The sequence below is a fragment of the Daphnia pulex genome, chromosome 1, assembly GCF_021134715.1.
Source record: "Daphnia pulex isolate KAP4 chromosome 1, ASM2113471v1".
NCBI classification, from domain to species: domain Eukaryota; kingdom Metazoa; phylum Arthropoda; class Branchiopoda; order Diplostraca; family Daphniidae; genus Daphnia; species Daphnia pulex.
Window position 1 is genome coordinate 7,109,191 of NC_060017.1, and position 27,125 is coordinate 7,136,315.

The 27,125-nt window shown below is 39.8% G+C and overlaps 3 protein-coding genes and 1 long non-coding RNA gene across 7 annotated transcripts; 2 read left to right on the forward strand and 2 right to left on the reverse strand.

Annotated features, from left to right (window-relative positions):
- Positions 1-760: 760 nt before the first annotated feature.
- On the reverse strand, positions 761-3,673 carry LOC124197033. 2 transcript variants are annotated; one of them, XR_006875941.1, is made up of 5 exons: positions 3,536-3,673; positions 2,876-3,236; positions 2,366-2,816; positions 1,293-1,536; positions 761-903 (listed from the first exon to the last, which is right to left on the reverse strand). It is a non-coding gene; the product is annotated as an uncharacterized LOC124197033 (long non-coding RNA). The 2 variants fall into 2 exon arrangements; XR_006875943.1 differs by lacking the exon at positions 1,293-1,536 and having other exon boundaries at positions 3,536-3,633.
- A 115-nt stretch (positions 3,674-3,788) lies between these two features.
- On the forward strand, positions 3,789-5,122 carry LOC124197056 (acyl-coenzyme A thioesterase 13-like). Its single transcript, XM_046592314.1, has 4 exons — positions 3,789-4,191; positions 4,257-4,441; positions 4,614-4,741; positions 4,809-5,122. Exons 1-4 carry the CDS (start codon positions 4,096-4,098, stop codon positions 4,832-4,834), a joined length of 435 nt encoding a protein of 144 aa, XP_046448270.1. The 5' UTR covers positions 3,789-4,095; the 3' UTR covers positions 4,835-5,122.
- LOC124197043 (receptor-type guanylate cyclase gcy-5-like) lies at positions 4,827-23,834 on the reverse strand. Of its 2 annotated transcripts, none has more exons than XM_046592304.1 (24): positions 23,606-23,834; positions 23,513-23,534; positions 17,186-17,397; positions 16,393-16,630; positions 14,899-15,045; positions 14,336-14,491; positions 14,141-14,253; positions 13,833-14,066; positions 13,656-13,738; positions 10,080-10,317; positions 9,830-9,994; positions 9,573-9,726; positions 9,243-9,411; positions 9,021-9,179; positions 8,844-8,939; positions 8,538-8,785; positions 7,441-7,626; positions 6,982-7,378; positions 6,740-6,911; positions 6,504-6,657; positions 6,365-6,442; positions 6,263-6,297; positions 5,651-5,858; positions 4,827-5,566 (listed from the first exon to the last, which is right to left on the reverse strand). In XM_046592304.1, exons 3-24 carry the CDS (start codon positions 17,337-17,339, stop codon positions 5,113-5,115), a joined length of 4,038 nt encoding a protein of 1,345 aa, XP_046448260.1. In that variant the 5' UTR covers positions 17,340-17,397; positions 23,513-23,534; positions 23,606-23,834; the 3' UTR covers positions 4,827-5,112. The 2 variants fall into 2 exon arrangements, with proteins under 2 accessions (XP_046448260.1, XP_046448251.1); XM_046592295.1 differs by having other exon boundaries at positions 23,602-23,834.
- Positions 23,835-24,971: 1,137 nt separating this feature from the next.
- LOC124197068 (BSD domain-containing protein 1-A-like) lies at positions 24,972-27,023 on the forward strand. Of its 2 annotated transcripts, none has more exons than XM_046592324.1 (9): positions 24,972-25,098; positions 25,191-25,266; positions 25,359-25,424; positions 25,481-25,585; positions 25,644-25,949; positions 26,011-26,155; positions 26,229-26,417; positions 26,478-26,608; positions 26,677-27,023. In XM_046592324.1, the coding sequence occupies exons 1-9, from the start codon at positions 25,073-25,075 to the stop codon at positions 26,677-26,679; spliced, it is 1,047 nt and encodes a 348-aa protein (XP_046448280.1). In that variant the 5' UTR covers positions 24,972-25,072; the 3' UTR covers positions 26,680-27,023. The 2 variants fall into 2 exon arrangements, with proteins under 2 accessions (XP_046448280.1, XP_046448289.1); XM_046592333.1 differs by having other exon boundaries at positions 26,481-26,608.
- The last annotated feature ends 102 nt before the right edge of the window (positions 27,024-27,125 follow it).

The following is a 27,125-nucleotide window of genomic DNA, read 5'->3' on the forward strand; positions in this document are numbered from 1 at the left end:
TTCGATTTATTGGTTACCCACAATTTTTCTTAACACATCTCCTAAATAATCAAACTGAAAGAATCGTGATTTGTACCAGTAGAATAGATCCAAAATTCTACATGTGACTGTTAAATTAGAAATTGTTTTGACCGTCAGACGCACTTTCCGCAAAAATAAACTATCACTTTTTGTCAAATTGGGTGACGCATTGCTTGCTAAAAAGCCTCGCACAAAAAAAATTGTCTTGAACCGGACGCTCTGTTTATTGAATTATTAATTTTATGTACGTTCCAGAATACAAATGGGTTTTACATGTTACACATATATTTTATTCATTCAACAACATTATACATATATTACAAACATTTGTGGGGAAATTGGGGTTGAAGGAATAGATGTTGGTGGAGACTATGGGGTTTGAGGAATATATGTGGTTGCATGGGTTGGTATATGGATGTGATTAACAAAGGATTTTATTTCTACCTCATTAAACCAACTACGACTTCTTGTTAATGAAAATCAAATGCCTCCCCCCCAATCTCCTCCTAATTGGTTTCCCAATCGCGAAGGCATGTTTATTATTTGTTCAACGTAAAAATTCCCCGTATTACTATTTTTGTTTTTTCATTCTCAACATATAAACGGTTAACTTCATAAACGCAAATAGCAATTAGATAAAATACTGGATGTAACTCCTGTAGCATAACACCAGCGATTCAACACCAAGGAACTGTTTGTTCCTTTTCAACATATTAACGGTTGTATGCATAGACACAAATAACAATTAAAACTGGATGTAACTTTTGTGCACAACACCAGCAGTCCGGCACCAAGGAACAGCAACAGTATAACTCGATGCAAAAATTCTTTCACCAATGTAGGCTGCAACAACATGCCATATTGGAAAGCAACATCACTAACCTATGACCAAAATTGAATTAATGTTTGCATCAATGGAATTTTGTTATTAAATAAAAAAATGGAGTTAACCCAAATATTCTATGGCAAAATTATCTGATAACTATAATTGAAAAAAAAATTTACATGAAACTAGATTACTCATTTAAGATTTAAATACAAATTCATTTGAAATTTGTATACTCTGTAGCAAAAACAAAAACATTCTACAGTATCTGCCTATCTTGTTAAGAAATTCCTCTTAAGCAATCCATAACTCAATACATGTGATTGAATGAAAGAGCAGTTGACTTGATGATATCCCCAAATGTTAAAATTAACCAATGTAAGCAATTATAGTAGTCCAAGCATGATACTTCCCCAGTTAAAACTTATAATCTTTATCAAATTACCATTTCAAGAAGGCTTCTTGCAGTTCTACTAGATGTCCAACATTTCGGCAACCACAACACAGCATGATACAGCGTCAACTCAGATATGGCTTATCCAATAAGACTTGAAGCATGGAACTCTCCCACACTCCAGGACAACATCAGAACCAAAGACTGCATGCAACAGCTCAATTTATTCACACATTTCACTGGATGACTGCAACAAATCCATGTACTGCAACAAAGAAACCCAGACTTCACCTGGCTATTGAAAAACAAAATCAAGTTACTATCAAGGAACAGAATCTCATGTCATGCAACAAAACAAAAGAAGTATGAAGTTAACTATACAATCTCTAGAATTACCTTGATAAATCTTACAAAGAAATCTGTAATTGTCAAGTTTTTCAAACTTAAAAATAACAAATGTAAACCACATTTCCATCGTCTTAACTAAGCTGGAACAACATGCCATTTTGGACAGCAAAATGGCTGCTATGTAAATGTAAAGCTATAACCAAAATGAAATTAATCGTCAGCATCAATTGAAATGTTACATGGAACAATAAATTAATGTTACATTATGTCATACTCGTACTCGAGCAATGCAGCTAACTGGGTTCCCTTTCTCTCAGAAGCCACGAATCAACTAACAAAACATCAAGAAGGTAGAGGCTAAAGGGCTAGGCCTAGGCGGCTAGCCTACGCACAATAACTAAAGATAAACATGGCCACCAGATGTCCAGCCATGAGCCCATAACCATAAAAAAAATACGAATTAACGACCATATCGGCATATCCATCAGGACTTCATTTTAGAGAAAATTTCAGTCAGGCATTAACGAAGACGTGATAAATTTGCGTTGAAACTATTTGCCGGCCTGTCAGTTGCAAGAAACGGATGGTCGTCTTTCAGTTCGAATTTCATTTACTTAAATGTCAAACTGATATATCCCGTGTTGTTTCAACCACGTGAAAGCGGATGAGGCACCCGTGAATAAACCCGGTAGCAATTAGGTAATAGAGAAACAAAAGAGAACTTGGCGAATTTTCAGTACACTATCACTTCATGAAACTAAACAACGTTTCGATACCTTAGAACCAACCAAGCAGTCAAGCACCAACGAAGCAGCGGTTGGCACAGTGGACTAGATGATCGTTGGGTCATAGCAGAGCTCTTTCCGAAATCGGTAGACGAGTTTGAGATGAATCCGTAATTCTCCTGACGCGAATCGAAGGACGGAAGGGTGCCGAGTGCAAGGAAACAAAAAATGAGGTAAACGACGATCTCTGTGTCCATGCCGATTTGCCTCACGTTCAGTTAGAATGTTCCGGTGAGTGCTCCCTATGATGTTCAGAAGATGGAGGCCCATCAACACTACCGTGGCGGTGCCAAGGAGTATCAATGTAGGTTGGGGGCCAGCAAAGCCGCAGCAAAGCAAGTAAGTAGAAGGATAACTTTCATGATGAGAACTCTGATATACGACGGTTTAGGTTACGTAAAGGCCACTGCCGCCGAAAGGAGCATGAGATGCCCAGATGAACCTTAAATATTTGTGAAAGACCGTTGAAAAGATGGAAATTTAGTTACTATTACGTTGTACCTAAGAAGTGAGTGCCAGAATCAGGAGCCGATCTGTCAGTGTCGAACGGGTAAATAACGCCAACAATAAAGTTGATAATGACGGCCAGATTGAAGAGAATTTGATTCTAGATGGACATGGGCGAACTGACTTGGAGACTAAAAGTTGTTTGGGGATCTCAAACCACAGGTGGGCGTATTTGACAGGTGTGACTGGTTCTTGCAAGTCCAGCATTGATTCAGACATGATTGATTCCATAAAACATGAAGCATGGAGCTCTTTCACACTTCAGGATAACACTGCCACCAAAGACTGCATGCAACAGCTTAAGGTGCACATTAGACTGCAACGAAGAAGCTCAAACTTCACCTGGCTGTTAATCCTACTTGAAAAAAAAAATCAATTACTATTGCGGAACAAAGTCTTGTGTGACATAACAAAATTACACAAGTAAAATTAAAATATTGAATCTCTCAGAATTACTTTAAAAATGTTACAAAAGAATCAACAAGCTTTTCCAACAAAAAAAAGACAGTTCAAACCAATGGAAATTAAATAATGTAAGCCACATTTCTGGTCTTAACTGAAACTGAGAATCCACTGAGAAGCAAGTCTAATCAGTAATCATTAACAAGCAGAATCTGTAACCCTATCATTAGAAAGTTTTATCAACATAATAACCTTAATTCTGCGAGTGACGAAACGTTAAAGCAGGTAGGCCTACACATAAACGCATGGGCATGAACGATGGGCTGGGCATGAGCAATGAGTGATGAGCACTCAGCGTCAGCACCAAACGTATCGAAAAACAATGGCGGATGGATGTCGTCTGTATTCTGTAACGAAGATGCGAGCGCCATCTAGTGGACATAATTTAAATTTGAAGGTATGTCAAACCGTAAAAACTTCATTCCAAACAACTCCTGTTTAGTACCTTCGTTGCATGAGGCGTCTGCAACCCACGGAAAATTATTTGTTTATTTTTTACTCGACAATCCACATTGTTATTTATTTTAGAAAGTTTTTTTTATGTTTAAGTTAAATTACTGAGTTAATGCTACCACTGCCAGCGTGTTTATCATTTCCCTTAAAACTATTTGTCACAAATATTCATACTTATTGTTAAGTTGTCATATAAAAAATTGAAAATAGTCTCAGCTCTCGATCGTTTTAGAAGATAAGTTATAAGACATATCTGAAAGATTACTATACGAATAAGTCAGTATTTTTTTTTGGACGCCATGTGTCTGAAGAATAAATTACAATTTCTTCAAAGTATTTGGCGGCAACGAATTACACAAGGCCACACAAGTTTTGATCAAAAGATTTACCAAAAAGTATAAATTTATACAAATCATAGAAATTATACCTAAATGATAATAAACATGGAACTTGAATATAGGTAAAAATTGTTGCTGGAGGTGAAGGAACCTGTGAAGTAGAATTTCAAGTTGACGAAGAACATACAAATCCAGCTGGCTTACTTCATGGAGGATTTTCGGCTTGTCTCATTGATTCTGTTTCTACATTGGCCCTATTAACGCATCCAAGACAAGTACCTGGTGTATCTGTCAACCTCAACATAACGTAAGTAATACACAAAACCTTATAGAACTTTCACTGCTCTCATCCGAAACAAATTGTGTTTCCAATCAATAGTTTCCTCCATTGTATGCATTGATGACACACCTTTTCTTTTTACCATCCACCATACCGGACCTCCATCACTATTTATGATTGATATCTTGCTACTTGCTAGGTACTTGAAAGCGGCTAAAATTGGAGACAATATCCTGGTCAAAGCAGCTACGGATAAAGTGGGGAAGAATTTGGCTTTTCTCAATGTCCAGATCGTCAACAAGCAAAGCGGCGCGATTCTTGCTCAAGGTCCGTTTCTTTAAAATCTCTTGTTTTCCTAAATTGTTTACATTACTCTGTACGTTTCATTTGGTAGGAAGTCATACCAAGTACCTTGTCTGAACAGTCTGTATTCATTCAGCAACAATAATTACGTAGACATAGCAGGACGACCTCCGTCACAGACTCACCAGCAGCAATTGTAACATGTATGTACGTTACAAACACATTGGTATGAGAAACAAAATCTATTAGACATATACACCACATACTGTATGAGCGTCAAATTGCCACTTTAAATAGGTTCTTCATTAAGTACATAAATTATATATATATTGTATAGACATCATGACTGGGAAATATTATATAATGAATAGAAATCACTCTTGAATATATTCGTTTTAAACTTGACTGGACCCATTTTCACGAGTTTCTGCAATGTATATCTGTTCGCCTGAAGTCCTGTGCTGGAGCGTGATGTACTGGGTGACAAAGTGCGATGCAGGATAGGGATTCATCAAGAGTGGATCGCAGAGTAGGCTGTCGCTATTGTTGGCAGAGCCGCCTCCACTTCCCAGAGATAGGTCCAAGGAAGCTAGTTTGCTGGCTAAACTGCTGGATCCCAACTTGTTGTTACCCCCGGAATTGGATTTGCGCACTTGACAGCCATGAACGGTGACAGCAGCAGGTAATTGCAGTTCGAGAGAAGCACTCCCCTCTATCTGAATGGATGACAACGGAATACCTACGCATGGCTGAATTAGACGTGTATTATTGGTCAGTAATTCAACCACTTCGGCCGCCTGAGGCCTTAATGACGGTGTCCGGTGCCAACATGACTTTAATAGTGTTTCCCTAAATTTTAAAAAAATATATAAGAAATATTATTAGCATTACTACAACATACCATTCTAGTCTCAGTTCATTTCATGGGCTTACAGTTGAGGTTTAACTCCTTCAGGGATATCAATGGTCATTCCGTTTTTTATGTGCCCCAGCACTTGGTTGTTGCTCATTCCCTGAAACGGAAAACTACCAAACGTGATAATCTCGTAGAGAAGAACGCCGTAAGACCAAATGTCGGTCATAGGAGTAAATAGGCCATCCACTAAACTCTCTGGTGCCATCCATCTCACTGGTAACATGCCTATAAAAAAAATACAATCAAATTGCACAATGACTGAATGTAAAGATGACTCTTGTGGACCGTGGTTAGAGCAAGGAATTAAATATATCAAATAAAGTCAGTCACGTAATGCTCTCGTTTTACTATTGGCAGAGGATTCAGGGTAATCTACCGAGCATTTCTTTTTTGTCGGGAAGACGTGCTGCTGCTGCTTTGTCAAAGATATCATCGCTTTCTTGGTTTACACATCATATTTACTTTATAGAGCTTCCCTAAAGGAATCGACTTATTGCTATTGTTGAATGAGAGATCTGAGCCCTCGACAAAAGAGCTTAGACACGGCGACTGTTTCATATTGCGAATCTCGATAACTTTCAAAAATCAAACAAGAACGAGATGGATGACATTTGGAATACAGCACTGACCTTTGCGGTGGAAGCGATAGTAATCGTTCTCGTACCTGATCAATACCAAGAATAAGAGATTAATAAACTTGGTTTGGCTAAAGATATCAATGTATGACTTACATGGGTCGAGCCATTCCGAAATCGGCAAGTTTTGCCACACGATTTGAGTTCACCAAACAGTTTCGACAGGCGACATCCCTGCAAATATGACTCAAATTGTGAAAATGTTATTAAATCAAAAATGGAAATCAAAACTGACCGGTGCACATATTTCAGTTCGGCCAGATAACTGAGTGCTTTAGCGACGTCCAAGGCGATCGATGTTAACCGACGACCAGATATTTCGTCCGAGTCTTCGCGGCTTTTCTCGTAGACTAAATGCCGTCTGGCCAGCAAGTAAGTCTTTAAGTCGCCTGCCGGGAAAACAAAAAGGAAATGACATTAGAGCTTACACTGTATGGTGGTGACACGAGGAGAATAAATATCAGATTTTACCATAGAGAATGAATTCCATGACTGTGTAAACGGGCTCGTTGCGCGTGCAAACGCCCAGCAAGCGCACGATGTTTTTGTGATTGAAGCGCTTCATCATTTCGGCCTCGCTAAGAAAATCCAACTTTTCTTCCACAGTTGAACCGACTTTGAGTGTTTTGACGGCCACTGCGACCTGTGAATAAAATTAATAAAAATAGTTATCAAGGGTTCACAGTTGATCAAATTATTTACAATTTACTTACCCATCCTTTGTCGTCAAAGAAGGCCTCGCCACCGTAGACAGTCCCGAATGCGCCCTCGCCCAGTTTACGGTTGATAACGATCCGTTCGCGCGGGATTTCCCACTCGTCGAGCGTGAGGAGAGTTCCGGAAGAGAGTAGTCCAAGCGCCCGCATTCTCTCTTCCGTCTGTTCCACTTTACGTTCGTAGCGACGTTTGAAGACGAAAAAGAAGACGACAAGGCAACCGGCAAAGACACCAAATCCTAAAATGTTGGCGACTACAATCGCCGCTTCGCATTCTACATTCAATAAATTGGCCAATCCGTCCAGGACGCAGACAGTCGTTCCGGGTTCCGGGTCGTCCACCGGCTGTTTTCCGTCCCACGTGAGCCACTTGATGAGCGATTTATTCAAGTTTCTAAATTCCCAAAGTTGAATGAATTTCAACGATGAATAAATTTGAAATGACAAATTATTTACGGGGGTCCGCTAGTCGGTTTGGTGAGTTTGGTCCTTGCAACAGGAAGAAATCGTCCAATGAGTTCACTTGATTTGTTGATCCACTGGAAGACCTGGATATCAGAGTATCGAGACAGTGCGCCAGTAAATCTCACTCTGCCGGAAACGCCGGTAAAATCTGTCTCGTTTATGATTCGCCTAAGACTCCTTTGGGATGGAGAGGAAAAAACGGAAAGATGGAAACATAAAGTTAAGCAAATAGCGTTAAGTCCACCGCAATAAAAAAAAAATTATTGCAATAATCTTTGATGACATTTGCTATTTCCTAGAATAAGTTAGCAAAATAGAATAAGATTGATGTCGTTCGTATTTATCTTGGTCTCGGGATCAGAAGAATGGCGTAGAGCTATGTTCTAAGTCAATGTAAAACAAAAATGGGGGGATCAAGGGCTCATTGTTCTCGGCGATCGTGACACGACTTTACAGAGTAGCCGTATGGATTATTCCAATGTTTTACTCTTTCTTAGGAATTATTTAAAAAAACAAAACAAAAAACATAGAATGGTAAATTCTGCAGTGGGTGGACAATACAGGCAAATGTGTGTTGGGGAGAGAAAATGCGCTTACGGGAATAACAAGAAAGGAGGAAGAAAACGCCTTCATACATTAGGCGATCTTAAATAATTTATCGCATCATATTTTCATGAGACTACAATAAAATTGCTGTTGCTACTCCGGCTCTGTCTAAAAAGCTTTCACTTTTACTATTCAGTGAAAATGGAATAATACAGCTCAACGTGAAAAGACGTCGAGCGTTTCGATCGTAAATTATCAAGAGCGCTTCGGGTGGAAGAAGGACATTGTTATTCTGTCTCAGTCTCTCATTGTAAAAGAAACCCTTCACGCCGGCAAGTTTTATGGGTATAGCTCGATTTTTCAACTGTCATCAGAAATTTGTGGTTATGCCGAAACAAATGGTCAACACTGCAGACGGGGGTGAGAACGAAATATGGAAAATACTTAACATAACGGTCGTGAAATAAGCTATCTAGTGCATACAATCCTACCAGAGCACATAGCATTATTACCATAATTTATGCATAGCAATTTATACTGACTCTGTGGTGTGGTCTGTGTGGAAATCGGCCGCTAGTGACTCGTTTCCCGCCAGCAATTTGTCCAGCGCCAAGGCGTAGGTCCAGACGGAATCGTAAATGTAACTGGCATACTCTGAAGTTGATGTGTTGAATCGGGCGCACTGGAATTCGTAGCGACGTCGCCAATTACTGACATTCACCCCTTCTTGCATAAGACTTTCGTTGGGTGCGTAACTCGAGTAAGTCATGTAAAAATGACCGTCGATTGCCTGCCATCCCATTGATCTGTTATAGTTCGCTCTCCTTCAAAAAAATGAATCGAAATACCTGAATTATTTGCTCGGTTGAACAGGGAATCGCTTCCAGGGTGCGATTTGATTGACTGACGCGGCTGTCGATATCATACCAAATGGGTGTGGGACCCTAGAATAGGAATTGGGTTGGTATAGTTTTGAAATTTGGGATTACTACTACGTCTAACAAAATTGTGTTTATATAACTTACTTGAAAGAGTTCAGAATTAAAATTTGGCAAAAACCAGACGTATCCTTCTTTGGCTGTCATGTTGAGTCTAAAGGCTTGGCACATGACTTCGCAAGCTCGTTCTTCATCAAATTCGCCAACGATAATCTTGACTCTCTTCGCTTTGAGATCCTTCAAGTACTGGACGAACAATTCATTAGAAATCTTTTGATATCATTTCATACCATCTGAACAGATAAATACCTCCAATGAAGAGATGCTGGTGATTTTACGAGTGGTAACAAATGTGATTTTGTTACTCTCCGCGTAATCTTGGACCGTGTTCACATAGTCAGAGTACTTTTTCCCATCGCTCATCAAAGCGCCAACTCGTTTCCAGCCAAGCTGTTGGAGCAGAGTCAAAAAGACGTATCTGCAGGATAACCATCAAATAAAAAGAGAAAAAAGAAACTTGTTTGGCACTCTATATCTTTAGCAGTCTGCTGCTCGCTTTGATTTCTCATTGTCGATTTGGCTAATACTCAAGCTAGGAAACTTTTGGCTAAGAGAATCAATTTAGAAAAATGAACGCACTTGAATTGGCCAGTCTCGCCGATCGTGCGGAAGAAGTATGGAAATTTGTTTCGATCCGCAAAACTCGATCCTTGAGCGCTATAGCTGATGGCGATCGTTTTAAAACGTTTTGAAACTCCCGCCACAGGCTCCACGGTATCGGAACAGGCTGGACCTGTAAACCCGGACAGATACATGGTCAGTACATAGTTACCGTGAAGTATTTAAATAATTCATGGAAAACCGATAAGTAAAATAGTGTTGGACGATATACTTACCGAGAATGCCGACCATACGGTTAAAGCTCTTGAAGCGCAGATAATCGATGAAGCTCTTCATGACCATGTCAGCTGAGCACTGTCCGTCAGCAACGAGCAGTTTAAGTTCGTAGTCCCTTAGGATCGTCCCGTTTCGATTGATGGCATCGACGGCCATTTGGGCAGCTAAACGGGACCGCAAGGACTCGTAACAGACCAAGCGAAGCGATTCCCATGATGGGGGTATTTGTCTATATGCCTAATATTGTACCTGGCACCATCCCTGGACCACTCTTGTAAAACGGACCGCTGATGGGGAAAATCCCGCCTATGTAGAGTTCCATTTTCACGGTCAGATCCGACGGTTTCCATTGCGACCAGACGTCCGGATTGCGTTTCATCCAGTCGCAGGCGATCTCTTCCACTAGCGGTTCCTTTTCCGGACGCTCATTGTACAGATGCAACATGGCGTTGTACTCTTCCTGTGTGAAGAAGACCCGTTGCAAAGCCTATAGTAGAAAACGGGGGAGAAAAATAGACATCGGATAAAGACATTGTTCACTGTTAAGATTTATTTTGCGTTTGCCGTTGAGTGAAAACTATACTGCAGACGAAAACATCGGGCTGATGGCCAACATTACTCCAAAGATAAACCGAGCGCTTGCATTTCGTTGTAAAGCGCTTTTTCAGTTAGATATATGTAGCCAATAAAAAGTATTTCTACGCATGAAATGTTTAGCAAATAGATATCCATCCCATTCTCTTTCTTTTCAGCGTTGGCGAGGTTTTCATCGCACTGTTATATACAGTACAAAAAGAAAAAGGAAAAGGGAATAACGGCCAGGGACCATAGCCAGATCCGGGAAAAGAAAGGGGCGGGACTTTGAATCGTTAAAGGGGAATTTTATTTTCGTTCCAGTTTGTTTATCAAAGCCAATTGAAACTTTGGCTTCCAAAGGGACCGGTTTTGGATGAGACCCTTTAACGAAAAAGTTGAAATCCTCGTATTTTTTTGAAGAAAGAAAAGGCCAATTAATAATAAAGTTGTTAAAAGAAGAATCCAACTAATGCAAAAATCAATAAAAGGAGCATCCCTTTGGCGTGTGTGAGAAACAATTTAGAGATCTCCCCCCTCTGAATTGCCATTTCTTGCGAATATCTAGCGATGTTGTGGGAATATAAGCGAGAATAATTCTATCAATGTAGCCAATATAGCAAGCATAGCGGATTAAACTAGTTGAGAATGCTATCGATCTGTTGATCACCAGTGAAATATAGCTCACTTGGGTATTCTTTACATTATACGACAACGCCTAAAGGATCGTCGTCGTCGATAGAGTAAAGTTTCGCTTTTTATTTTCACCGCAAACACTTGGAAAGATGCTATGGGCTTTTTTAGTTGATCGCCTATTCTTAAGTTTGAAATAATAAGACTGCACATAAATAAAAAAAGGGATAAAAGTGGATTCGGAGGATTAAGTGTAAAAGTAAAAAAATATGGCAAATGTAAGGGAGAAAATAAGTAAAGTCTTGTGAAATGTTGTTTGGTAACTTCAAAAAGGAAAGGAAAAATTGCTCAGTTTGAAATTCTACCTCAGAGAATTAGGTGTGGCGGCAGCTGCCTGTTGGTCATAACATTTTCTAGTTCTACTTAGCTTCACTTGTAGTAAAGTTTAACATGATTTAATTTCTAAATGATTTGACAACCTAAATTGTGAAACATGGGTTTGTCGGCTGTTAATCCAAGAAAATGTTGCAAATTATGAGCAAGAATATGTTTGCCAAGTAAACTGTTGAAAATACGGTAAATGATTAATACTGAAGTACAAAAGAACTTTTGAGAAAAACTTGAATAAACAAATAACAAATTTATGTTTACCATGATGCTGCCTATGATTGTTTTCACAGAAGCCTGACGTGATTTTCCTGCAGGAACCATCATTTAACCACAAACAACCCATGTTTGTTTCACAATTTAGATTGCTGAATGATTTTCAAGACATAGCTTGAAGAGCTATGATGATGATTTCTCGAGAAGCGAAGAGCAAATAGAACATGTTGTGTACCACGCTTTCATGTGAATAGTTGAACACGATTGCTTTCCAGGTAGAATGCAAACAATACTTCACAAAGTTATAAAATACTTCAACAAAATATACTATTTAATATTTTGAAATTGTATTTTACCTTTCAGCTGAACTTTTAATGTTATCATTTCGTTTTTTTTTTTGTAATCTTCGTCTCATTTTTGAAAATTGTAATAGCCTAAACTAAACCAAAGCAGACGACACTTTTCGATAGAAACAAAATCGACCCCTCCCCTAAAATCCAAACCGCTCAGAATTCAAAAACGATAAAAGAGATTTTCTCACCCGCGCTCGACATCCACTTATCCGGATTATTTTAGTTAAATAGTTCGTTTCAACAAGTGTACTAAGCCCTCCCCAAAGTTAACATATTAAGTCATAATTTGCACGAAACCCGCAGATTAATTACTTTTCGATAAAAGCCATGCCTCAATCTAAAACCCTGCAGAACCCTCTTGGAAAGCCAATAGGAAAAATGTAATAGGGTGACGCAGCAGGACGTGTCGCTGATGGAGGAAAATAGTTCACCCTGTTGGATTATTCAAACAGAGGCTCATAGCCACAGCTTTGGATACTCTGGACGAAGGTTATGGGCGTGACGAATAAAGCCTCCAGTCCCGTCTAACGAAACGGTCCACAAAGTTCACAATTTCCCACAGATGGGACCCGGCCGATGGGACCTTCGAGATGAATAGCCACCACATCCCATACATTTACATAGGCCAAAGATTTCCATATGCGATTTTCTTATAGTCTCCCTATCTCCGTTGGAGTGAAAAGCTTCTTTTAAAAAATATAAATATTAGTGCTATCTTATTTTTTTACGGAGTATAATCAAATCAAATCCTTAAGAATAACTAACGGCGTTCAACGTCTATACGGGGAGCTGGAGGAAATCTCAACTTGACATTTGGTGGACGACTGTGCCGCTGGTGGCCAAAACAACAAGTTTAGGCTAGAAATATAGTGACAATTTGATTATCTTGTCTAGAAAAAAGTCTGGGAAAAAGTATATGGTTGCGTCAATATTAAGTTTAGACTGCTTTGTTGGCAATTGTTGTAAAGTGTGGACGGCCGGCCAATTCCGGCGGGGGCGTACGGAAGGAAGTTTTTTCAAGGCTTTCTTCTCAAAGTCGCACTGCTTTTTCGCCCACAAAATGAAATAAATAAATAGTAATACTAAAAAAATTGGGAGAGTATAGAAACGAGATTTATTATGTTTATAATATATAGATAGATATATATGTACTTGTATTCTCTTGCGCACCGCTGTCGTAAAAATCTACGCCAGATGACAAATAGTTTGTTATATATTTTACAGCATGCGCCAGCACAGTCTGTTAGGTTCCTTATATTTCTTTTTTAACTTTTCACCTTTACGATTCTATGCATTATTCAGTTTTCAAAGTTGGAAGACTCCCGCCCCCACCCCAGTTCGTTGGAATCGACTGTAATATGCATTTCGACGTCGTACAGATAATCGAGTCCTTTCAAATTTATTTTGAAGTATATAGCTACATCAGCCAAGTACAGTGAATTGAGAGTGGATACTAGCTGCTTAATGCGTAAACTAGCGGAAGGATATGGGGGAGAAACCGTGTTTTTTTTTATATCGTTCACCTTGGCACGTGCAAGAAAAATCGATAAACTTAAAATGTAGGGCAAATCATAATTATAGCTACGTCTACAAATGAACGGCATTGTAAATAAAAGTAGCTAGCATAGCAATTACCGATCTGAAAAAATATTATGTTTCCTACCTCGAAGACGAGTTTGGCTCCTTTCTTGAGGTAAGTCCAGGCAACCTTTTCGAAGCGCTGGAATTCGTAGGCGCATCGCATATCTAATCAATAGAGCGTCGTCAATTATACTGAAAAGGTTTTATACGTGTTTCATCCAGCAGAGAAGTAAAAAACTAAAATTGCCAAAGCTCTTACCGCTGTCTGGCGTGGAGAGGGTCTCACACTGTGGGAAAGACACGCTGAGAAATTCAGCACTTTCGGTAATGGTGCTGGGCCTCCAAGCGAAGAACATGATGGAGCGTCCGGATAGGCGTCGACCAACGTCGTTGAAGAAATCCCGGACAACGCGGTCGGCATTGGGTCCCAGCCACACCACCTTGACTCGTAGTCCCAGCGACGGAATTTGCTTGATTAGAAAACTCATGTAATCTATTTGGTGAAAGGATAAACATTTCATTATTCCGGTCTTTTCTAAATAATCGATCGTTTGGGATATAGACTACCTGGATATTCTGCCAGAAGGACGGCACAGGGTGGCATATTTCCAAACTCATCCTCACGACAATATTCAGGGTAGAATATTCCCTTATCGCAATAACTAGCATCGCAATAGTACCTTTAAAATGAGAACGACATTAAATATAACTTGGTATAAAATAGCATTGCCTTATATTCTTGGAATTTAAATTTTAAAAAACCTTCCGGTGGTTGGATCTTTAGTGAACTCGGCCAGTCGCCTCATCTCTTGGGCATCAACGTCAAAACGGGTTGCTATCTCCGGGTCGAGAAGACTCCGCCAGTGATCGGGTAACGGGATACTATTGATGGTCCATTGAGGCATGAACCAACCGAATCTAAACAAACGTACGCACGGACCATCAGAAAAGTTCGCCACGGATGTCTAAACATGCGCTGTCGATCGGCCAAATAAGCCGATCAGATGACGTCAGCAAACACCGCAGGAATCTCGTACGGATAGTTATAAAAAGGAATTCCCGTTTGGGTTATTTTTCCAACACTTTTACCGCTTGAAAACAAACTGCTGCTGGTCGATTCTATTTCCGTCATAAGACATCCGATCTAATACCCTTATTTTCTGACTGACACACAAAAGCGACAAGCTCAGCTGACATAATCGCAATCAAAAAGAGAGGATGAACGACCTCAGCGAAAAATTGTGATTATTACAACGATTTTAATTGGCACAAAAAAATCTAAAATTTGGTGATCAAAATTTGATTTTTAAAAAGTGTCATCTTACCTTCCGCCAGGCCCCAAGAGACCGCACTCTTCCAAGTTCCCGGAAGCCGACCACTGTTCCATGTTGTATCCGAGCGGGACCCAAACTTCCAGATTGATCATCGTTTCCGGAACGAACGACTCCGACTGCAATTCGGCCGAGTCGCAACTGCAATTTTCATATTTCCAATTATATTAAAACAATCGAGAGACGAAACGCTGAATCATTCTGTTGTTTTTTTTCTCTGAATTTCTTTTGAAATAATCTTTTAACTTAAATATTTAATGTCAAAGCCTATAGGGGGTATTGAATGACGGTGGCTACATCTAAAGTAAAGAGGCTTCCAATTCGCTTGGCTGACTCCCGCCCGTACATAGCTCCGCTGGTAACTTAATGTGACATTTGACCCGACCGATGGCCTCAATCAATCAATTTCAACGTTCTCAGTGCACCCTGGGGTTTTCCATCAGTGTAACTATATAGTACTGCGGTTCGTTTTCTTTTTTTTTCCATTAGTATAGATTGGTCGCATCAGGTCGTTGTCGCCATTAGAGACACGTGTGTGTGCTGGCCTATAATATAAGAGCTAGGTCGTTATATGTACGCTGAACCTTTTTGGATGGCCCCCGTTATATGGAGGACACTTTCACATGATTCATATGTGTTGTAGAAAGTTATATTGTAAAATGGGATTATGGCAATCTTTCGTGACTTGGTATCTGGTTCGTGACTTGCACCAATATAACGCGCGGAAGGGATGATGTATTTCGTTGGTGAAAGATGAAGGGCGACGATGAAAAAGTAGATCAGCAGGCCTTTATTTTTGTAAAGATTTGTGGGCCTAAATTCGTGTGCCCGTTGTCTCCATACCAGCAACGGCGGTCACCATGGCTGTGTTTTATAACCAGCATCTATAGAGACATATAAACCTCCTTTTTCGGTGTTGTAAGGATGCGCGCGCGGGGGTTTAGCTTCTTTATTTTTTCACATTAAGAGGATTGGCTCTATAATAAGTTTTATCTAGTATATGATTGACGTCCTCGAAATGCCAAAGGTGTACCTAGTAGGGACCACTTGTTATTAGCCCAAAGTTTAAAAAGAAGTAGTTAGCTATATAGTATAAAAAGTAGAAATTCAAAAAGTTCATGAGACTATGTGCACTTTTGCCGGTGCCATTTCAAGAAGAAACATACTACCGTACAGCCTATAAACCCGTAAAATATATTAACAGCTTCCATCCCATATAGTGCACAGCCCCCCTACGGCTATATAGGTTGTAGTATAATCTTTATAGCCAATATCAACCCACCCAATATTTTAAAGAGCCCCGGTTGGCCCCGGTTTGAAATGTTGGTCGTATAACTATCCTTACGTTCAGAAGGACGATCGTTATTGGAAACGAACCCATATAATGAAAAACGTTTCAAAGAGTTATGCAATAAGTCGTTACAAAAATTGCCAAACACGCAAATCGATATAAAATAATAAGTTTGAATTTAAAACAAAAAAACCAACTTGATGGGATTGGAGCATCCGGCCATCCGGCTGAGGACGGCCGAGACGTTAAAGGCATCGCGACGCTTGGTGACGGTCACGTTACGATAGCCGAGCACTTCCCGTATGAAGATGGCGAAGACGGCCGTCGAGAGCTGGTGAGTCACTCTGTCCGAGGCTTCCAGTCTGAGTTCCAGCGCTTTATTGTCGTGCAGGAATGAGCGGGCCGGCTTTTGGGCCATATTCAGCCCCACCGCGGCTATATACTCGTTCATATACAAGTATAGCACAAAAATGAGGAAAACATATTAAAAACTGTTATATGACTATATGCCCATTAATCATAAATCTTGGGCTGGTTTTGAAGGACTGGTGACATTTACTCGTCCTGTTTTATTATTGCCCAAAAGCAGCGGGATTTTTGGCATGAAATGTACACTGTAAATCAGACCCCCGACTATTACATTACGTATAACCGCATTATATTACCACAGACATTACATTCCATATTTTTCTATCCCCCCCACAAAGAAATTTTTTTCTTTTTTTAAAATGCGCTCACGTCGCTTATTAAACTAATGTGGCTACGTGAATTGAATCAATTAGCTAATGACGTTGGCAATTCAAATAAAAATCATCGACAAATATAATAACCAAATTATAAGGTAAAACATGTTGTCGAAGGTAGAACATGAAGTCGATGATGTGGTTGTAGATATACGTCAACAAATTCGGCCACAGGCCAATTATCGTCAACATGATCAACTGCTGCTGTTTCTAGGTGGGGAAAAAGGAAAACAAAAATAAACCTTACCCAGTTGGTCGTCGGTTAGGCACTTGCTGGTCGATGGAGTTGAAAACGATCCTTCAACTTGAACCGACGACACGGTGGACGTCATGCTGGCCGCAATCATGGCCGTATGAAGCATTACGTGGAGCGTCATGGCGCTGCTGACTTTTATCGCCATAGTATGTCCCGCAGCAGCACAAAGGGACGGGTCAACGGGTACGAATAAGGAGAACCTCCTGCAATGAATGAGATCGTAAATTTGCCAGTGTTGCACAATATATATAAGCGCTGTGCGACCCATAACAGCGTGCTGGATACAACGCACAAACAAGATTAAATATGAAAAAGCCTTTTTTTTTTGAAAATGTTTGATTCACGATACGACTAATGAATTCCTCCATGTACGTACTATATAAGAATATAAAGTGTTAACTCTTTTTCCTGCTGGAGAGGCCAAGCATTAATCATCACAACACCTTTTGTTCCGTTATAAGCGCTATATAGCCAGCTATGGCTGAATTAACGAAGGAACCAAAATGATGCGCTGAAATTTCATATATAAAATATTAGCGATGACGTCAGCTGAATTTGCATATTATACGATGCGATGTTATGTATCTATAGCTGGAAAAAGAACCTTGACTTTGTTCATCTGCCTGCTGTGGCGACCCCAAAATGTTATTCATTTAAGCCAACCAAATTTCGCGCTATCCACTGCTGCGCTCATGTTCCATATTAAAATGAGGTAAATGGAAATCGATATGTTATAAAACTTTTGTTGACAAACCTTGAAATATCTCAGTATACACGTAATTAATTTTGCATAAGCCTATACGCGCGTAAACAAAGAAAAATGCAATCACATTCCACGGCTAGAGGATAACCTATACATTTATACAAGCGTAAGTAATATATTTTATCAAGGCAAGTGATTGCACTTGGGTTAATTTGATGAAACCCCAAAAAATAAAATAAAATGAAGATCAAAAGGTGCTGTCGACCGTCTGCTGCTGCTGCGGTGTTGCTCTAATAATAAAAGTGGACACTTGGGCTTACATAGTAGGGCTCTATACAGGACCTAACAACTAAGTGTCTATTTGGCTTCTTACTCTCCTCCTGGTGATACGTAATAAATATATATATGACAGTGAAAAACTCACGCTGAGAGAGCGAAGACATCCGGGATGATGCATCACGTTGCGGGAATAACCATCCGCCTTTTCTCGCTTATTTTCTCCCCCCCTGCTCTCCGGATGCTGCACAACGTATTGATCTTTATATAATACATAAGCATAAACATTGGGCACATTCATTCTCATCATCCAGTGCGCAATCTGACTCTCTCAACGGATATTCGTTTATATATCGAATCATATAGTATAGATATAGTGGGCGTGCGGTTATTATTGTCCAGGGGTTTATTGGTTTTTCACTGGAAAATGGCGTCGTAGAAAGTCAAACAAATTGATGCATCCGCGCTCTATACATCACCGCGGTTTATTCAGTATATACATATACACAAAGCACTGAGCAACGGAATATCAACCGCGGGAGTCTGTACGTACGTGTCGCGCATCTCTAGGGGAAACTGAATGAGCACACGGCAGCACGCAGCATCACAGCATAATATAGAAAGTTCACTTTACACTTCCAACGATTGGTCATTAGTGAACGCATACGAAGGCGTGAATAACCTTTACATCCCCCCCTATATTATCTAAACCCGCAATAACAAACGACAACCTTTACAGGTGAACTTGCTACTCTCTCCGAACGAGATTACGTGGGAAAAAAGAAAACAACGAAAAATCAATTAAATCAGCACTACATACACGTCCACAAGCGAAAACAGAATTTGCTGGCGAAAAAGTTGTTTTGAGACTGCACAGCACACGACGCAGCAAGTTGGATGATTCGATTATTCGAGAATAAATGTTTTGGCTGCTGCTGCTGGGGAAACTATATTTTTTTACTTTCTTTTTATCCAGCACCAGCGGACCATATGTATTGGGAAAAGTTAATAAACTTTTATGTAAGCCTCGTGAAACATTTTCCGGCATGTGTGTTTTGAATTGCGATGCTGAAAAATTAAAAGTCGTTGACGGTTTGTCCAAATTTTTGTTTCACAATGTTTGCGGTTTAGAAACAGATGGTCCCATTCCAGCACTAAATTCCACGTGAATGTAATCCATCCATTGCTCCTGTCGGGACTGTCTGTTTATATTCTGCAGTTATCGATATGATATCCTCATCTACAGTTTTGTGTAACTTGAGAAACGACGAAAACGCTAATTAGTATTAAGCTTGTTATTCCGGTTGTCATTTAAATTTTCAATGTGAAATCAAATAATCACAGAGTTGATCTTTCAAAAAATAAAAACTAGATTGTATCATTCTGCAAAGAATGACGTAAGGTAGATAATATTGAGTTTCTCGTATAGACTTATTCTCTAGCCATTTGCGTAATTAGAACAACTCTTCGATTGCGTGTGTAGAGCAGCTATATATACATGCGTAATGATTATGTCCTTTGTCCGCCTTGTACTCTACGTAATTCTAATACACACAGCAGCCATCGTGATCTTTGTAAATGAAGAAGAACTATATGCAAATATACGTGCTGGGATATTCAGTACAGTACGAACTATGTCGGCTAGATAAAGCTGCGAGACTATATCATCTATTGATCAAAGCCAAACCGAGCGTGAGACAGCGAGAAGTTGGGCAGCAGCAGCAGCACTCGGCGAATAAAAAAATACCCGGCCAGTGCGACTTCCGCCCAAACAGCTTCATGATCCGTTGGCTTTAGCCTTATAGACTCTATACGCCAGCATAGAGATCGTTTCAAGGACGGAGAGAGTGAGCGAAAGGAGCGAAACGATCAAGATGAGACTCTCTTTTCTTTCCATCATAAGCCCCGCCCAATGGAATCCATCCACGTCCGGAATGGAAAAAGAAAAATCCAAAACATAAATATCATAGTAAAAGCGGTACGGTGCTGTAGAAAAGATAGAAAATAACTTTTTGTACAAAGCAAAAGAGAAGAGCATATAGCACACCGACGCTGTTGCTGAGCACAAAAACTGTATGATGCCGCCCTTCTCCCGCCCGCTTGCTGACACACTGTTGAAAGTGCATTGCATAACGGAACGCGTTTCAATCCTCCCATATATCCCGGCCGCTCGCATAATAAACATTGAAAATAGACTCTGATCAAAAAACTAAAAGAAAGAAATGGCATCACGCACCCCCCAGTGTTTTTGAATGAGCTCCATTGAGTTGCAGAGAGACAAAAATGGCATCAACATCTTTATAGCATCAACCAAGTGCGCCCGGCCAAGTGTTTTATTTCTTATTCTTTTACATACAAGGTCTTGCACGGATTATGTCACACGCAACTTTTCTTGGCGCGGAGTAAAATCATTTTATTTTTTCAAATGTTTTTTAGACAAAGTGGCTTAATACACCAAACCACTTTTGTCTGCTCTGTTTATCTTTAATTTCCTGGTATAGCTTTTTCCGTACGTGTACATCCCGCGGGAACCCATCAGTATTATTTTCTGTACACACGCAATAAATGAATAATTGTTTCGGCTCCATTGCGAATATGACGAGGCTAATACACGTGACGCAAATGATGGTTGGAACAGAATATAACTACAGTGTACATGTTCAAAATGAGCGATTATCCGCCAAGGTCTCGTATCTATACTGATGATGAAAAGTGATCATAATCGAGGGACCCAGGATTACATCATTTGACTATTAGGAACGCAGGCAATCATTATATAATCATTTGTTAGCATCTATATTATCCTATCCTCCGTATCCACATGCGAATTTATCCCTAATTGAAATCCTTTATTTAAAAAAAATTTGTTTTCAACCAAAAGTTTGATTATACTACGAAATAATTTCTCGTGTATTAGTCAGTGACTATACGAATGAATTAATCACTTGGACGACGCAATAAGTAAAAGTGTTTTTCTTGTTTTGGAACTGAAATTATTGGCAAAGAATAAAATACCTTAGGCGTAGTCCCACTTTCGGACACAACACCTGGCGGATTGTTATTCCTTTTACGCTTTTAAAAAATAAATAGAGATTTGTAGAGTGAGTGTATGAGATTGGCAGATTCCCAAATTCTTTTTTAAAAAAATAATTTTGTTTTTCCTTTCACGCGCGAAAAAAAAATTGGACACGCCATATGGAACAACAAAATAAAAATGTTGGTGGAGGGATAAAGTTTTTTTTTTTAAATAAGTATAGACGTGGGAAATTGCCAACGTCACACAATGTTGGCGACACCATGGCCAATCTTGCGCTATATAGCTAGGCTACACACTGTCCAGCTCAGACACAAAGGAAATAAATCGAAAGAATATTTGGAATTCTTTTCAAGCTGATGTATAACGTTATTATATAATACCGCCGCCGCTATAGATAATCTCATCGTATTCTCGTTTATGAATGTCTGCTGTCGGCGAAACATGTCTCCGACACTTACGGCGCGCACAATCATAATTCCACTCGGCTTGTGTACAAGTTATTTTGTTTTCGGAGATATATATAACGTCGTTACACGTTTCTCTCTCGAGTTTCACGCACCACATAGTCTCACCCGTATTGCTTTGAGGCATTGATCGTTACTCTTTTCCCAGTAATTGACTTAGCCGTCTATATCAAGACACACACCATCTTTCATCAACTTTCAGTCTAGCGGAGAAAGTTCATGTTGCTATAATAATACAATTGCTAATAATTGAGAGAAGCGGAACAAAAGGACCCAACCGCACTTGAATAACATATATCCCAGCATCTGCTGTTGTTTAATATTTTCTTCCTATAACGTGATTAGACATCTCTCTGATATATAGACCTGTAGGGTGCTGTGAATTGCGTGGATTGAATAGAGAAAGTCGTACACGACACGGAGCCAGGAAATAACAAGTTGCCTATTCTCTATATAGATGAATCGAGTATAGTGCGACGACGGAAATATAAGGAGCGCGTTGATTGAATTCCGCGCGGCGGGACGGATAAATAGAATCAACACAGCAGAGCTCGGCTGACATCGTCTCTCGAGATCAAACGGCGTGACGCTCTGAATCTTGTCTTGGCCAACTCAAAGAAAAGATATATTTATGGCTATAATAAAGAGAACTATATGCTGCCAAAGGCGTTGTGTCGTTTCGTTTTGAACGCGCCATCGCGGTAGGAGGTTAGGTTATCAGTTCAAAAAACATTTAAAAAAGGGCGCCAATACTTATTTTACTATACACGCCGACTGCGGGGAATGCGATTTCAATCGCTTAACTGATGGCATAGTCCAAAAGACACACAGTGCGCAGTTGAGATTGACAGGCAGGGGTTTTTTTTAAAGCTGTTGCTCCATTATTTATTGGCTTACGTCAGCATCTTCTCGTCCTATCGGTCTCGGGATATCGTGAAAGCGCGGTTATTCGGTGTCGTATGTTGTGTTGTTTTCCACATTGCAGTTCAGTTAGACTCCTCGGATTCCCTTTGATCATCAGACACAACAACACAACGCCCCGTTTGATTTCTCATCTCATTAAGTTCGGTACAACCCAATGCGCATCTTGATAGTCTCAGATTAGTTGAGGTGATGTGTGAAAAGCAGCTTCGAATTCCCGCCATGTTTTCCGTATCGCATTCCACAATTTTTGGCAAAGGATGTGATGACACACACGCACATTATCGTGCAGCTAATAACACTCTGAGTTGTTATTTCGGAACAAAGTCTGACGCCGATAGATTGCTGTGCAGGATGCTGCAACAACAAGTTACCTTGGGTCGTTGATTGACAAACCGCACGCCTCAGATATTTATTATGCCAATTTCATCTTTCTATACGGCTATATATGTGTGCATCGCTTTCTATACAGCAATAATGTAGTGCTTGGCGGGAATGAATGCGTGTTGACCGAGACTGGATGGATGCTGTTGGTATGCCGCAAGCGAATTGGAAAGTTGCGGTTGGACGACTCTCGTTCATTTGATATTTCAGGGATTCTTTATGGCCGACAGTCATGTAACCGGTTCTTGTCGATTACGAAAAGTGCCACTCGATCGACTAGAGCCTTTTGCCATAACTTATTAACGGGTATATTCGGGAGAATCGACAGCAAGAGAGACATTCGATCTTCGAGTTTTCCATTCGGTTGTCATTACATAAATTATTGGTTTGAGACCTTTTAGACGATGGGGAAAAACCTTTAAACAGCTGTCTGGCAGCAGAAGAGTTTGATCAACATTTTTACAGTCTAGTGAACACCACCATAGAATTAAGCTAATCAATGTTAGTTTAACAAATATTCAAATGCGACTTACCTATAATCAACCAGCGATAGAACTTTCTCGTCGAAGCGTAGACAAGTCAATTCAGCTTGTTTCAGCCAATAATAAACTCGTTTTTTTCCCTACGTGATGAGGTATTTTCGCCCGTTTAACAGTAAAAAGTTCATGCACGTTTTGTAGGATAAAACGGGATAGAACTTGGTGAGAAATCGGCCATTAACATCAGAGTTTGTAAGATTTGTCATGGCCCTCTGCACTTGAGACTTTTTCGGACAAGAACCTGCTGTGTTAAATAATCTAATAGACCAACACTCAAGTGCGTCTCAACGCTCGGCTAGCGCTGAACTGGCAGATCGTCGTCCGTCTTCTCCACTTTTTAGCGAGAGCGGCCGGGCGGCGACCCGGGAGCCTTGCGCGATGGCGCGGAATCGGTGCGCAATTTCTCTTCCTACTGCATGTGTGTCTGGGAGATCTGAACATGTTTCTGTCGATTCCGATAGACGTTTATTCTTTGCCATTTTCACACGAGTCTCTGCTTTGCTCAGCTGGCCAGTGCAAGATTGGATCGCATCAGGATTATTTTTCTATTATTTTTGGTGAGCATTACGCTGTATTAGTTTGGACAGTGCTGATGGCCGTGTCGACTGGACTACTTATTACATATAGAGCTGCTGCTGTATAACCAATGACAATATGAAAAGTCTTGGGCTCCGGCTACTTATTTCTATTTGATCATACATCAACGCGATGGAACTGCTGTATAGCCATATGGGAATCCTTTTGCTTTAATGTTTTAGTTTCACAAGATTTGTGTGACGCGCCTAATATTGATCTTTAGTGACTTATTTCTTTCCCCCAACAAAATCGAGCATGAATGAATCTACTTGTCAGCAACTTGGGGGACTGGTGCACATGAATTATTTACTTTTCTGTGAATTGCACGCAGCTTTTCGAGCATTGTCATTCAGTTCCGCCGCCAGCGTATAGATATGCGGAACTCGCATTCAAATCGAAGTCTTCCTTAGCTATGAATAGGCATGTACACTGACGAGTTTTGGGGGCTCAAAATGGGTATGGCGTGTTTGTTTCAACTAAAAGTGCGACAGTCCGTACTGCGGTTGAATATGCGATTCTCACCGTGAATATTTGAAAATCCCGCGGGATGTATTTTATGGGTCATTGGGTTCGTTAGCGGTTTTCAAAGCGGTCATGGGAAATTGTTTAGAAAAAAGTTGTTAAAGGGATTAATTTGCTATAAAAGATGTCATTATGCATTATGCATTTAGGTTGAGGAGCTTTTCACAGTCTTTCATAAAAGTTGAGAAAATAGCAAGACGACATTTTAAAATTTTGTCATAAGAAATACTGCAAAAGCTGCAAAAATATTCATGGATACATTATGTATTATTGCGAAGAACTTTTTATTGGTTGGTTTTTAACTTTTATCTTGCTTTTCTTTCGAATTTGAAAAATTAGCAAAATCTCATGAGATTATTAATTCCTCCGGCAGGTGGCGTTGATAAAAGTAACTTTGTGTTGCTGTCCAGAGGAAAAGCAAAACACACAAACGAAGTATATAACGTGGCAAAAGAAATGGCTGAAGCACCCGATGTACCCAAGTAAACAAGATTTAATTCGTGCTTTTGTCATTTTTTTTAGTTCGTTTTCTTTAATGAGAAAGTGTTTCTTTGTCATTTTCTTGTGTTTTCAGAGAGGAACCTGTTGAAGAGGCTACTCAAAGCGATTCATGGTGGGGATCCAGTTGGCTGCAAGCAGCCAAGAATAAGGTGATCTAATTACCCCATTGATGTTGTTTGATCAGCTGTTCAATATGTTTAAATATGTAAGTCTGAAAATCATTTTTATTTTTGGAAATTAGTCTGTAGAAGTATTTGACACAGTGAGAAAAGATGTCAATGAACTGGCTCAAACTGCCAAAGATAAGGTATGTTGTTTGTTTAAGTTTGCTCAGTATAAGTTGTAACTATTGCTTCATTGTAGTCTGCCGAAGTTTACGATTATGTCAGAAAAGATTTTGATGAGTTCACTCAGACTGTCTCTGAAGAAGTGAGCACCACAGCCACAGCTTTAAAGGAGAAATTGAAGGTATAACTTTAATTCAACTTTACGAAACTATTTTCCTTAAAAATTTTCTTGTTATTAGATTGACGATTCAAGTGGAACAGCTGCAACTGTAAAGCGAAGCGTAACCTCTTTCCTCAATCAAGTTTCTGATGTTTTCTACATTCCTCCAGAGGATGATGATGAGCCAATATTTTTAGACCGCCTAACAGCCATCATTTATACATTGGGTAGTGATCCTGCAACTTTCCTGGTGAATCCTGATGAAGCTGAGTTTGAGGCTTGGCAGGAATCTTTGAACCTTGAATCACAGCAGGAAGATATTGCTGCTTTAATGGCAAACAATGAGAAATTACGTAATAATTTCGAAACGCTTGTCCCATCTAAGGTGTGACCGTTCTTTCGTTTTGTTGTAACAGTGAACAAGTAATGTTAAATTTTTTTACTAGGTGTCAGAGGCTATGTTTTGGGCACGATACTTGTTCCGCATACATGTTGTTCGGGAGGAAGAGACCAAAAGACAAATCATCCGAAAAGAAGCTCAAATTCGAGCCCAAGCTGACACCAAGGCAAATGATTTGAACTGGGATGATGGTAAAACATTTATTCACAATTGGGAAAACCCCAATTACTTGTAAAATCTAAAAATGTTTTTCAATATTTGTAGATGAAGCATTGATGACCACCCCTGAAGAAATTCCAGAAGAACTTCAAAGTAAACTGCTGGCCGAGTATGAAAAGGAATGCCAAGTTCGACTTTCAAGTGACGATAAAGGTGAATTGAAGTGCAAGGAGAAAGGCGACATGGTATTGGTCTCAAGATCAGGTGAAAGTGGAAGCACTTCACCTGGAAAAGGTAAAGCATTGAAGTAATTGGGCACCTAATGGTTTGTTAATCATTTGCTTTCGATTGAAGTAGAAAGCAGCAACGAAGATGACTGGGAAGAAGCTGTTGCGCCCGTCGTTCAGCCCAAGGAACCGGTGAAGGCGACACAGAAATCTCCCCAGAAATCCCCACAGAAGTCTCCCCAGAAATCGGCTAAAAAGGTATCGACTACAATTTCTTCTTTCCTAAGAATGTAACTGACAAAAATTGTCTTTTACTCTTTGTTTAGTGATAAACTGGATGCGATGAACGTTGGGATCAATTACTTTGAAAAAATTACAAGCACACCGCGTATTCTTTTTGGGATTTTCGTTGAATTTTGCTGTAAATTCTATATATCATCTCTTCCCTATATACTTTCAATTTCATTAGCAAGCGATTTAAAAAACAAACAATCTGTTAACGACGATGGATGCGCTATTGTAACCAAGTTTTTGAATTTCCCATCAAGCCTTTAAAAACTGCGCTAGTTACAACTGCATACAGGACTTTCTTATGATTTCAGTTTTGTATCATGGATAATGGTATATCAAATATCAGCCGGTCATTAGCACGGAATATATTATTATTTACTAATATCGTTTTTGTGCGTTTCTCTTTTATCACTCGAGCATTTGTTTGTCAGAAACTTTTATCTTTTAAAAAGCTGTAGTTGCACCACCAGCAGCCCAGTCACAT